The sequence below is a fragment of the Capricornis sumatraensis genome, chromosome 4 (genome assembly GCF_032405125.1).
Source record: "Capricornis sumatraensis isolate serow.1 chromosome 4, serow.2, whole genome shotgun sequence".
NCBI lineage: Eukaryota > Metazoa > Chordata > Mammalia > Artiodactyla > Bovidae > Capricornis > Capricornis sumatraensis.
Genome location: NC_091072.1, coordinates 64078059 through 64090476, shown reverse-complemented (window position 1 = coordinate 64090476; position 12418 = coordinate 64078059). Strand labels below are relative to the sequence as shown.

At 42.1% G+C, this 12418-nt stretch overlaps 1 protein-coding gene across 1 annotated transcript in view; it reads left to right on the top strand.

Moving 5' to 3' along the window:
- Positions 1 to 12418, top strand: part of POC1B (POC1 centriolar protein B) — a 108948-nt gene that overhangs the window by 26599 nt on the left and 69931 nt on the right. Inside the window, exons 3-4 of the mRNA XM_068970361.1 lie at positions 433 to 604; positions 6962 to 7141. Coding sequence (XP_068826462.1) covers positions 433 to 604; positions 6962 to 7141 — 352 coding nt within the window. The remainder of the gene's footprint in view (positions 1 to 432; positions 605 to 6961; positions 7142 to 12418) is intronic.

The window sequence follows — 12418 nt, the reverse complement described above, 5'->3', positions numbered from 1 at the left end:
CTGTGAAATTATCTCCACATGAACAGTTGAAAAAAATCATCTCCAGCCCCCTCAGGAGAAGCATGCAGTGCTTATGACACAGAGATTAAGTTACTTTCTCGGTCACCCTGAGAGAGACAGAACTGACCCCCAGTCCTGTGTCTCTGTTGCACTGAGCTGCCTTTTTTTAGTAAATAGTCATTGAGTCCTAACCAAATACAGGGGCCACTAATCCTGCTGTATGGCTACATAGGACACAGCCACGCTTGCGTGTTAGTGATGTGGCTTTGGGTTTCTTTTTAAAATATTTTTGCCATTACCTGGTCTGTCGTGCCACCTCCAGCCTCTCTGTTACCTGGACGTCTTGTTATTAGATACCCCGCCCATTGTAATGAGACATGCCTGTGTTTGCATTTTAACACACAGTGATCTTGTTCTTCTGTTTCTTAATAGCTACCGGCTCTTGGGATACATTTCTCATGCTGTGGAGCCTCAGGCCGCAAGCTAGAGCTTTCAGATACGTGGGTCACAAGGACGTTGTCACCAGCCTGCAGTTTTCCCCACTTGGAAACTTACTGGCATCAGCTTCACGAGACAGGACCATTAGACTCTGGATCCCTGACAAGTAAGAGCAGAAGAGCTGCTATGCGGTGGGTTTGGAAATGTAAAAGATAACTGTGGTTGAGATTCTGTCCCTCTTGGACTGCCTAACCCCCAGTTACGTGTACATCTTTAGTCTAAGACACAAACGAGGCTTACTGGCCTGGTGAAATTATTTCATACTGTTTTCCCCTCATCTTGAACTCATAATTGTGTCTTCTGTTTGAAAACTATTTCTAACCATGGAAATATGCTTAATAATGTCTGAAGTATTTTTGTAGGACAGACGGTTAGGGAGGGTGATGGTTATCAATCCCTTTATGAATCTCATGTAAGCTTTAGATCATCTCCCCAGAGAGATACACATTGGACTGCCTCACCAAGATTCTACAGTTTATGGTAACTCAGATGATAAAGAATCTGCCTGCAATACAGGAGACCCAGGTTCGATCCCTGGGTTGGGAAGATCCCCTGGAGAACAGAATGGCTACCCACTCCAGTATTCTTGCCTGGAGAGTTCCATGGACAGATGAGCCTGGTGGGCTCCAGTCCACAGGGTTGTAAAGAGTCTGACATGATGGAGCAATTAACACTTTCACTTTCAACCCACTACCTTTCCAAACCCTAGCTGGTAGTCCATCTATTTTAAGCAGTTATTGAGCCTTGATTATTTTAAAAGTTTTTAAACTCTTAGTTATGTAGATTTCAAACATGTATGAAAATAGAGTAGATAGCATGACAGCTCCCCACCATAACCATCCACCAGATTGAGTAGTTCTTCAGAGTTCGGTGAGTCTTGTTTCATGTGTCCTCCACCCCCTTTTCTTCTGGGATGGGTACATATCAGATAATAAGAAATGTTTGCCTTCACTCTGTCGGGGCCGGATTTGATCTGTGGTTCGTGCCTGAATGGGCCCAGGCACTCCCAAATAAATGAAAGTTCCTGAAGCATTTCCCTGCCAGAGGACACTTTTTTTCCCTGCCACTGCCTGAAGGAAACTCCAAACTGAGCAATCTGAAGATTATCTCAAGGCAGGACAACACTACTGAGAAGAAGTGACATGTTGACATGTTCTGACACTACAGATAGCAGTGTAAGAGGGAGTTGTAAGGAAGAGAGACTGACTCAGGGTCTAAAAGGGAAAGCATTTTTTAAAGCCTTGACTTTGAGAATTTTGGACTAGTGGTTTGCCGTTTTCAGCACAGCCTCCGTCATTGCTATTTTGGGGAAAGCTCAGTGAGTAAAGCACTGGGTAGACGAGCTAAAAGGACACGGAATCATTCATTTTCACTGCCTGATCTAAGCACCACAATTAGGCTTGTGTAGATATGTCTAGTTCCTCTTCCTAAATCATATCTCAGCAGGCCAGGGCAACAGTGGATCATGGCAATGAGAAGGAAACTGATGAACCAGTATCTGTTGCTGCATAATGGTCCCCAAACTTAGAAGCTTGACAGTAGCTATTGTTGCTCCCAGTTGTAGGGGCTGTCTGGACGATTTATCCCACTGCCCCGGTAATGTGGGCCGTTACGCAGCTTCATTACACTGGCAGCTGGGCTGGCAGGTCCAGTGCCTCCCTCAGATGCCAGTGGCCTTGGTGTTGGCTGTTGGCTGGGCGCCTTTGTCCTCCACGTGCCCTTTCTGCAGCAGCATAGAAGGACTTCCTTGCAGCATGGCAGCTGTCGGACAATCTAGGGTAACCAAAGCCGAAGCGGCTAGACTTCTTTAAGGCTGGGCCTGGAACCTGCCCAGTGTGCCTTCTGCCACATCCTGTCGGTCAGTCAGTCACAGCACTAGCCTGACTGCAACTCGAGATTTGAAGGAGGAGCAATTGGTGGATTCTGCCACTGGTGGGAAAGAGTGGTGTGTGTGCCTGGGGGAGAGAGGAGCTGTGGGCAGCCAGGTGAGCAGACCGACACCACAGCTGTTGATCAGAAGGCTGAGAAAGGCTAGCAGGAGTGAGCTGGGAGGCAGGTGTGGCTGGCGTTGGTCATGGTGGGCAGTCACAAGAATTCAGGTAGAAAGGGCAGGTACCTGTGTGGGAGGTGGACAGACTCTGTTAAGGCAGGTGAGGAGCTAGAAACCAGCTAAGCACCAGCACAACAAACACTGGGCACTCCTATCTTGGTTTCTTACATACTTCCTGTTGGGACGGGATCTGGATTCATCAGTTGGACCTGCCTATTGCCAAGAACTGTTGTCATGAACTCCTTATTGCCAAATTCAGGCTTAAATTGAAGAAAGTAGGAAAAACCCACTAGACCATTCAGGTATGACCTAAATCAAATTCCTTACGATTATACAATGGAAATGACAAACAGATTCAAGGGATTAGATCAGACAGACAGAGTGCCTGAAGAACTATGGTCAGACGTTCGTGACATTGTATAGGAGGCAGGGATCAAGACCATCCCCAATATAAAGAAATGCAAAAAAGCAAAATGGCTATCTGAGGAGGCCTTAGAAATAGCTATGAAAAGAAGAGAAGCAAAAAGCAAAGGAGAAAAGGAAAGACATAAGCATCTGAATGCAGAGTTCCAAAGACTAGCAAGGAGAGATAAGAAAGCCTTCCTCAGCGATCAGTGTGAAGAAATAGAGGAAAACAGCAGAATGGGAAAGACTAGAAATCTCTTCCAGAAAATTAGAGATACCAAGGGAACATTTCATGCAAAGATGGACTCCATAAAGCACAGAAATGGTATGGACCTAACAGAAGCAGAAGATACTAAGAAGAGGTGGCAAGAATACACAGGAGAACTGTACAAAAAAGATCTTCACGACCCAGATCATCATGATGGTGTGATCACTCACCTAGAGCCAGACATCCTGGAATGTGAAGTCAAGTGGGCCTTAGAAAGCATCACTACAAACAAAGCTAGTGGAGGTGATGGAATTCCAGTTGAGCTATTTCAAATCCTGAAAGATGATGCTGTGAAAGTGCTGCACTCAGTATGCCAGCAAATTTGGAAAACTCAGCAGTGGCCAAAGCACTGGAAAAGGTCAGTTTTCATTCCAATCCCAAAGAAAGGCAATGCCAAAGAATGCTCAAACTACCACACAGTTGCACTCATCTCACATGCTAGTAAAGTAATGCTCAAAATTCTCCAAGCCAGGCTTCAGCAATACGTGAACCGTGAACTTCCAGATGTTCAAGCTAGTTTTAGAAAGTGCAGAGGAACCAGAGATCAAATTGCCAACATCTGCTGAATCATGGAAAAAGCAAGAGAGTTCCAGAAAAATATGTATTTCTCTGTATTGACTGTGCCAAAGCCTTTGACTGTGTGGATCACAATCAACTGTGGAAAATTCTGAAAGAGATGGGAATACCAGACCACCTGACCTGCCTCTTGAGAAACTATATGCAGGTCAGGAAGCAACAGTTAGAACTGGGCATGGAACAACCGACTGGTTCCAACTAGGAAAAGGAGTACGTCAAGGCTGTATATTGTCACCCTGCTTATTTAACTTCTATGCAGAGTACATCATGAGAAATGCGGGACTGGAAGAAACACCAGCTGGAATCAAGATTGCCGGGAGAAATCTCAATAACCTCAGATATGCAGATGACACCACCCTTATGGCAGAAAGTGAAGAGGAACTAAAAGCCTCTTGATGAAAGTGAAAGAGGAGAGTGAAAAAGTTGGCTTAAAGCTCAACATTAAGAAAACTGAGATCATGGCATCTGGTCCCATCACTTCATGAGAAATAGATGGGGAAACAGTGGAAACAGTGTCAGACTTTATTTTTTGGGGCTCCAAAATCACTGCAGATGGTGATTGCAGCCATGGAATGAAAAGACGCTTACTCCTTGGAAGGAAGGTTATGACCAACCTAGACAGCATATTGAAAAGCAGAGACATTACTTTGCCAACAAAGGTCCATCTAGTCAAGGCTATGGTTTTTCCAGTGGTCATGTATGGATGTGAGAGTTGGACTGTGAAGACAGCTGAGCACTGAAGAATTGATGCTTTTGAACTGTGATGTTGGAGAAGACTTCTTGAGAGTCCCTAAGATTGCAAGGAGATTCAACCATTCCATTCTAAAGGAGATCAGTCCTGGGTGTTCATTGGAAGGACTGATGCTAAAGCTGAAACTCCAATACTTTGGCCACCTCATGTGAAGAGTTGACTCATTGGAAAAGACTCTGATGCTGGGAGGGATTAGGGGCAGGAGGAGAAGGGAATGACAGAGGATGAGGTGGCTGGATGGCATCACTGACTCGATGGACATGAGTTTGGGCGAACTCCAGGAGTTGGTGATGGACTGGGAGGCCTGGCGTGCTGTAATTAATGGGGTCGAAAAAGTCGGACACGACTGAGCGTCTGGACTGAACTGAACTGATTGCCAAGAGGAGGGGCTGTTACAAAGAAGGCAGACAGGATAAAAGTTCTGAAGTGTGGAGAGCCCAATAAAGATCAAGGCAGATTCTATGATACTGACTACCCTTGGCTTCCTGGTCACATTAGATGCCAAGTCTTTAGTTTGTTTACTCTAGGCCTTATACTGAAAATCAGCCCATGTTGTCCTCCTGACTTCTACTCATAGAACATTCCCTTGAAACCTCACTGGACTAGTCCCTGAATGCTCCCTCCTATATTATTTTCATTATTCCTGGTGAAATACCACATATCAGGTGATGGAGATTTATGACAGAGTCGCCTCTGCCTTCTACAGACCACTGGAAGGGAAAGCCAGGAGGGATCTAAGAACCATTTAAGGATCGACTCTTCCCAGCAGAATTCAGCAAAGCATACTGAGCTCTTCTTATGTGCCCGACATTGTGCTAGATGCTGGTCTTTTAGAGATAAGTAAGCCATGATTCCTGTCCTCAGAAAAATTACTGCCTAATAGGAGAGAGGCAGATCTATTTTATAATGAAGATTACTGTATAATAAGCAAAACAGACACAGCAGATAGAGAACAAGTAAGCCTATCTGGGTTGGTGAAAGGCAGGGTAAGAGGAAGCAGTCAGGCTAAGGAAGCAGCAAGTACAAAGCCAGAGGCGGATTTGAGGCAGTGTGGTTGTCTTAGGGTACAAAGGTCAGTGTAGCGGCAGGTGGTTTTGCCAAAGAGCTTGGGCATTGTACTTTTTCTTGGAGAGCAGCCGATGACACATTTACACTGGGGTTTACATGCTTAGAATCATACATTTAGCAAGTCTATAAACACAGTATGTAGGTGACTGGAGGGGGATAAAAGATTAGAGCGGGGAGACCAGTTAAGAGGCTTTTGCAGTAATCTAGGTGAAGGATACAGAGGGTGTGTATATCTATCTTAATACGAGCACAGCTGGGATGCAAAGAAGAGGAGGGATTCAGAAGATACGCAGGAGGTGATGGCAATCTCACTGTCACTAAATAGGCCTGCTGACCCCTTGGATACTGGGGAAGAGGAGGAGCTGGGTGTAACTTCTAGGCTTCTGCCAGTTCTGCTGCCTAATCTTTTTAACACACTTGTGGCAATTTTTCCCATAAGGCACCACTTGTATAAATGTGACTTTCTGAATGGAAAAAATTGCTAAGTCTAAATGTGGTATAAAGTGAAAGTACCTTGGGAAAGTGGAAACGCTGACACAAAGTAGCATTTCCCGAATGTCACCATTTACCTCCAGTTCCGTCTACTAGCCTGCCCCCAAATTATTTCAGTAGTTTTCCTGCTACTTCTCCTTAAATGCCACACATTATTTTCACCTTTTTTTTTCTATTCTCTTTTCCGCACCCTAGCCAAGAAAAAGAAAGAAGGTATCTGAAATTTCAAGGTGTTGAGAATCGAAGTCTGTTATTACCATTTATCTTTTGTTTTGCTTGTGAATGTAAGATTGGGCTCAGACGTGAGCAGGGTCGTAGGTACACCTCAGGGGTCTCAGTTCCCATTGCTGGTGGGTCAAAACAGGAGCGTCACATCACCCAGGGACGTTTTTTGTCGAGGCATATGACACGGAGGACATTTCCTCCTTCCCAACCCAGACTGCCAGCCCAAACTTTCGTGTCAAAGTTTGAAAACACTGCCTTAGAGCTCCTTATTTAACAAATCTTAGCTTTGCTAGGTTGCAGTTTATTTAAACTATATATTGCGGTCTCTAGAGAAACAACAGGAACTTAAAATACATGGTAGAGATTTGTTCAAAAATATTATTTTCTAGCTTCCCATTAAAACAAACTCAGCAAATGAATTTCCGGGTCATGACCACCAGGGTCTCTCTCTTTAGTGAACAAAACTGGCTTAAACGGTTCTGATGCAGAGTGCAGTTCAAAGCAGCCTTTCCACACTTTCTGTCAGTTTTTATGAGTTAAACTATTGTATATGTTTCAAAATCTGTATACTGATGAGATCGTGATTGTAATTAAATCATGTTATAAATATTAAACTATTTATTTCCAGGAGAGGGAAATCCTCTGAATTTAAAGCTCACACAGCTCCAGTTCGAAGTGTGGACTTTTCAGCCGATGGCCAGTTTCTTGCCACAGCTTCTGAAGACAAATCTATCAAAGTATGGAACATGTATCGCCAGCGCTTCTTATATTCCTTGTACCGACACACACACTGGGTTCGCTGTGCCAAGTAAGTGCAAAGTTTCACCATAACGTTTCCATATGGTTTTTCCTGCTGCAGTCTGAATTTTACCCCCAAATCTCAGAAAAGGGGATTGAGGGCCAATTCATTCATTCATTATTTATTCCTTCATCAAATGTTTATTGTGTGCCAGGAATAATAATAAACAAAATGGTCAAAAACTGCTGCTCTCACGAAGCTTATGTTCTGGGGAGGGGAGACAGAGAATAAGCAAATGGGAAACTCGATATGGTAGTAAGTGCTATGGAGAAACTCAGAGCTGCTGGCTTAAATAGGGTGTTCAGCAATTGCTCCCAGAGGGGGTGACCTTTGTGCAGAGACCCGAGGGAGGGCAGGGAGTGAGAGTTGAAGATGTTTGGGAAAGGAATGTCCTGCATAGAAGAAACAAGAGTGAAAGCCCTCGGGCGGGAGCTGGGTGGCCATGTGAGGCAGAGCAGGAAGACAGGGGTGGTGGAGAGTGTGGGAGAGTGGAGGAATAGCCCCGATGGACAGGCGGAGTAGGTGAGCCGCTGGAGCCTGTTCCTCTCTCTGACTTACAGTTTAATGGGATCCCCCTGAACACCGTGTGGAGAGCAGACCACCAAAAGTCAGAACAGAGCTGGGAAGTATGGGCTATTGCCCTTGTTCTCATCCCAGTTTGGTCCGTGGTGGTGGCTGTGGAAATTCTGAGATGTGGTTGGAATTTAGATTATTTATTCAGCTGACCCTTGAATAACGTGGGTTTGAGCTGCAGGGGTGGTTGGTTGAATCCACAGATGCAGGACTGTGAATATGGAGGAACCTTGGATTCCTAGGGTAAACCAAATTCCACATGGGGTTTTCACTGTGCAGAGGGTTGGTGCCCCTAACCACCATGTCGTTCAATGGTCTACTGCAGTTGTTACAACCAAAAGTACTTGCTGTCTAATTGGATGGGATGAGAATGAGAGGAACCGAGAATGACTCCATAACCTTTGGCAACAGTCTTTTGGGACAAGTGCTATTAGAAGTGTTATTAGCATCTGCTAACAGCCAGGGAGCCCGCTATTCCTAAGACACACTGCTACAATACTTAAAATATGTATCTCCTTTCCTTATCGAAATTGGCCTGGGAGGGAAGCACTTTTGTTTTACATTCCTTATTTAAAGTGTGATCTGAGCTCTTTTTTGTTGATTGATCTATTCTACTGGCATGACTTTGCATTTAGAGGGCTGGCATGAGATAGTCCAAGTCTTATTTGAACCTGTACTGCTGAGGGACACCATGTTCAAAATACTGATTTGAGAATGATGCTGATTCTTTCAGAGGAGAGTGGAGCTGTGAGAGGAAGACAGAAACTGCTGTCTAATTACATGGTGTGGTTTCAGAATAAAGCCATGCTTGGAATTATTAGTAAGGGAAGGGGAGGAGAGGAGGAGGGAGACAGAGACGTGAGCCTTAAAATATTTCCTTTCACCCTTTTTAAAAGGCAGTTTCCAGAGGAAGTGATAGTGAAGCAGAGTTTGGAAACGCAAGAGTGGTCCTTGCATACAGTCATGTGCACTCATAATATCTGTTGTATCTCCAGCCCCAACACTGCCTTCGTTTTCAGCATCATTATCCCTTATGGAGACTTTTGCAATAAACCTCCATCATTAATTGAGGCTTTGTTCATTTTCTCAAACTTATGTTCTCTTTGTGCTTCAATTTGCATTGTTTCTATTGGCCTATTTTCAAGTTCAATCGTATTTTTCCCTTGCCGTGTTCAGTGTACTATAAGCTTATCCATTTCTCTGAGATTTTCCATTTGTTTGCTCATTATGCTCATCATTTCCTTTAAATTCTTGAACATATTTATAATAATAGTTCTAAAGCCCTTGTCTCTTATTCCAATATTTATGTCATAGCCGAGTCAAAATTTTTGCTTGTTTATATTTAAATGTTTTATTGTATGCTCAAACATGGCTAAATGTTTGAGAGTATGTTATTCTATCATCTTCTAAAAAGTGTTGATTTTTGTTTTGGTAAGCTGTTACGTTTCTGCTGGCCTAGCTAGACTGTGTTGAATACAGACTTTTTAGGGTGGATCTAGAGTGGCCTTTACTCTTGGACTTCAGTACTAGTGGCCTTTCTAGGGCCTCCACTGAATGCCTGGAGTGTTCAACCAGATCTGTTGAGAACTTGGACATGCCTCGGTACTGTGTACCCTAAGGAAGCTTTGTTTGACTCTCAGTCTCTGTTGTTTTCTTCCAGTTCTTCTTGTCCTGAGCCTTATCACGTTTGTATTTGATCAAAGACTTAAGACTTGGGCAGATTTGGAGGTATTTCTGCTCTTCACAGGTCCTCTTATCAATCCTGCCCTCAAAATTCCAGCCCTTCAGCAGTTCTGAATTCTAACTGCTATTTGTCTGCCCAGTGAGACTGCAGCTGTTTCCTTGGGCTCTGTGTCCTTAAGCCATGTCTGGAAAATGCTCCCAGGTAGAGATTTGGGATGCATTTGGTGCTTATCTCATTTATTCTCTCTCTCAAGCTTCACAGCCCTGTTCTGTCTTTCATCGAGTGCCTAAAATCAATCACTTCATATATTTTTCTGAGTTGTATGATTTTTTTAAGGTAGGGGAGTAAGTCTGATAATGATTACTACCCTTACTCAGAACGGGAAGTTTTGCCAAAGGAATTTAGTGGAAACTTATACAAGCCGATTTCAAAATTCGTATGAATGAATTAAATGTCCAAGAATAACCAAAAAAAGAATGACCAGAAAAAATTGAAAGAAGCTTGTGTAACGGGCTCCTAGAACACAGTGTAAACTTGTAGAAATTAAAATAAGACAGTCATGGTACCAGATTAGGAAAATGGGTCATAGAAAGTTCAGGTGCAGATCTACGTATGTTTTCTGATAACGATGCTATTTCCAATCAGTGGTGAAGTAGCTGAATAGTTGCTAAAATATTAAGATAATATTAAGTAGTTATTTAATATATTAAAATGTATGTATGTAGTTCAGATAATTAGATTTCTATTTGGAAACATTTAAAGTTAGATCTGTATTGCACACCACACATTTCCAAAAATTACAGATGAATTAGACAGCTTAACATTAGAAATAGTCTAAGTGCTCCTGCTTTTCCTTCCAGTGCATTGACAATATATTTAAACGAATGTAGAGGGTCGACAGAGCAATTATTTCTCCCTTAAGTATTTGAATTTTAAGTGTGTCGTAGACTTAAGTAATTTAAATTCAATGTCTTATTTCTGTGCCCCGTACTTACTGTGAGTTTGTCCCCGGAGCCCAGACTCACCCCATGTGGCATAGAGGTGGTGCCCGTTAGTGTAAGAACAGATGAATAGCTGTGTTTTCTAGGCTAACTATTGTTTCAATCATACATCTTGATTCACAGAAATATTTTTTTAAGATATGTTATCTATTGGGAGATATATTCATGCTTTAAAAATAGAAATTAGCATAGTCTTTTTAGAAATCCATTTGTAAAATATATCAGGAGTCCTTGTTACAGGGAGTTCACAACTGGAAATCTATCCTAAATAGATTTATTCAAATTCTTATTCAAAGAAAAAAATCTGTATTTAAAGATACTGCTTTCAGTGTAATTTATAATGATGAGAACTTGGAAATAATCAAGTTCTCCAACTAGAGAAAGCTAGTTAAATAAACTTAAATGATTTTATAGCTATTAAAAGAAGATATGTAAGTAGTGACTTGAAAATATGTTTGTGTTTGGGGTAACAGGGGCAATATTCAGAACTCGTGATTATAATATAAAAATCTACACATAAGATAAAGTTCCTGCATAGACACAATATTATATGATTTTGTTTGAGTGATGGTGCTATGCGCTGTTTTTACTTACTATATTTCCCAGCTTTTTTAAACATGCAATTTGTCTTTAATGAGTAATGAAGAAAACATGTGTTGTTTGATATATCTACATATGCAGGTGAGAAATACTTATTTTTAGTGGCAGAAGAATTTTTCTAAAAGTTCAATAGTTAAAAATAATGTGTGCTGTGGGCTAACTTGTGTTTTTTTATGGTATCCTCAGTCAAAAATAAGTAGAGGCCAACGAAACGACTTTTCCAACATTGTTTCTCTAGCATTAGCTTTCACGGGGAAAATCTGACCATAATTTTCATTTTTTGGTTGTGTTACAAGTGATCTTTGATCCTCTGAATTGCAAAGACTTTTCTGTATTTGGGTAAACTATATATAGTATAAAATTTACCATTGAACCAATTTTCAAGTGTATAGTTCAGAGGCATTAAGTACATTCACGTTGTGCAGATAGTTCACACAAGTTTTACACCTCAGTTTTCCCTGACTGTGTGTGTGCATGCCCTCAGCTGTTCAGTCATGTCATCGACCATAATATGAAGTTAGTCCCAATCCCGTTGAAAAGTTTTTCAACGCTCTACCTATCTTCCAACAACACAAGAGAAGACTTTACACGTGGACATCACCAGATGGTCAACACTAAAATCAGATTGATTGTATTCTTTGCAGCCAAAAATGGAGAAGCTCTATACAGTCAGCAAAAACAAGACTGGGAGCTGACTATGGCTCAGATCATGCACTCCTTATTGCCAAATTCAGACTTAAATTGAAGAAAGTAGGGAAAACCCACTAGACCATTCAGGTATGACCTAAATCAAATCCCTTGTGATTATACAGTGGAAGTGAGAAATAGATTTAAAGGACTAGATCTGATACACAGAGTGCCTGAAGAACTATGGATGGAGGTTCATGACATTGTACAGGAGGCAGGGATCAGACCATCCCCAATACAAAGAAATGCAAAAGAGCAAAATGGCTGTCTGAGGAGGCCTTACAAATAGCTGTGAAGAGAAGACAAGTGAAAGCAAAGGAGAAAAGGAAAGATATAAGCATCTGAATGCAGAGTTCCAAAGAATAACAAGGAGAGATAAGAAAGCCTTCCTCAGCGATCAGTGCCAAGAAATAGAGGAAAACAACAGAATGGGAAAGACTAGAGATCTCTTCCAGAAAATTAGAGATACCAAGGGAACATTTCATGCAAAGATGGACTCCATAAAGGACAGAAATGGTATGGACCTAACAGAAGCAGAAGATATTAAGAAGAGGTGGCAAGAATACACAGGAGAACTGTACAAAAAAGATCTTCACGACCCAGATCATCATGATGGTGTGATCACTCACCTAGAGCCAGACATCCTGGAATGTGAAGTCAAATGAACAAAGCTAGTGGAGGTGATGGAATTCCAGTTGAGCTATTTCAAATCCTGAAAAATGATGCTGTGAAAGTGCTGCA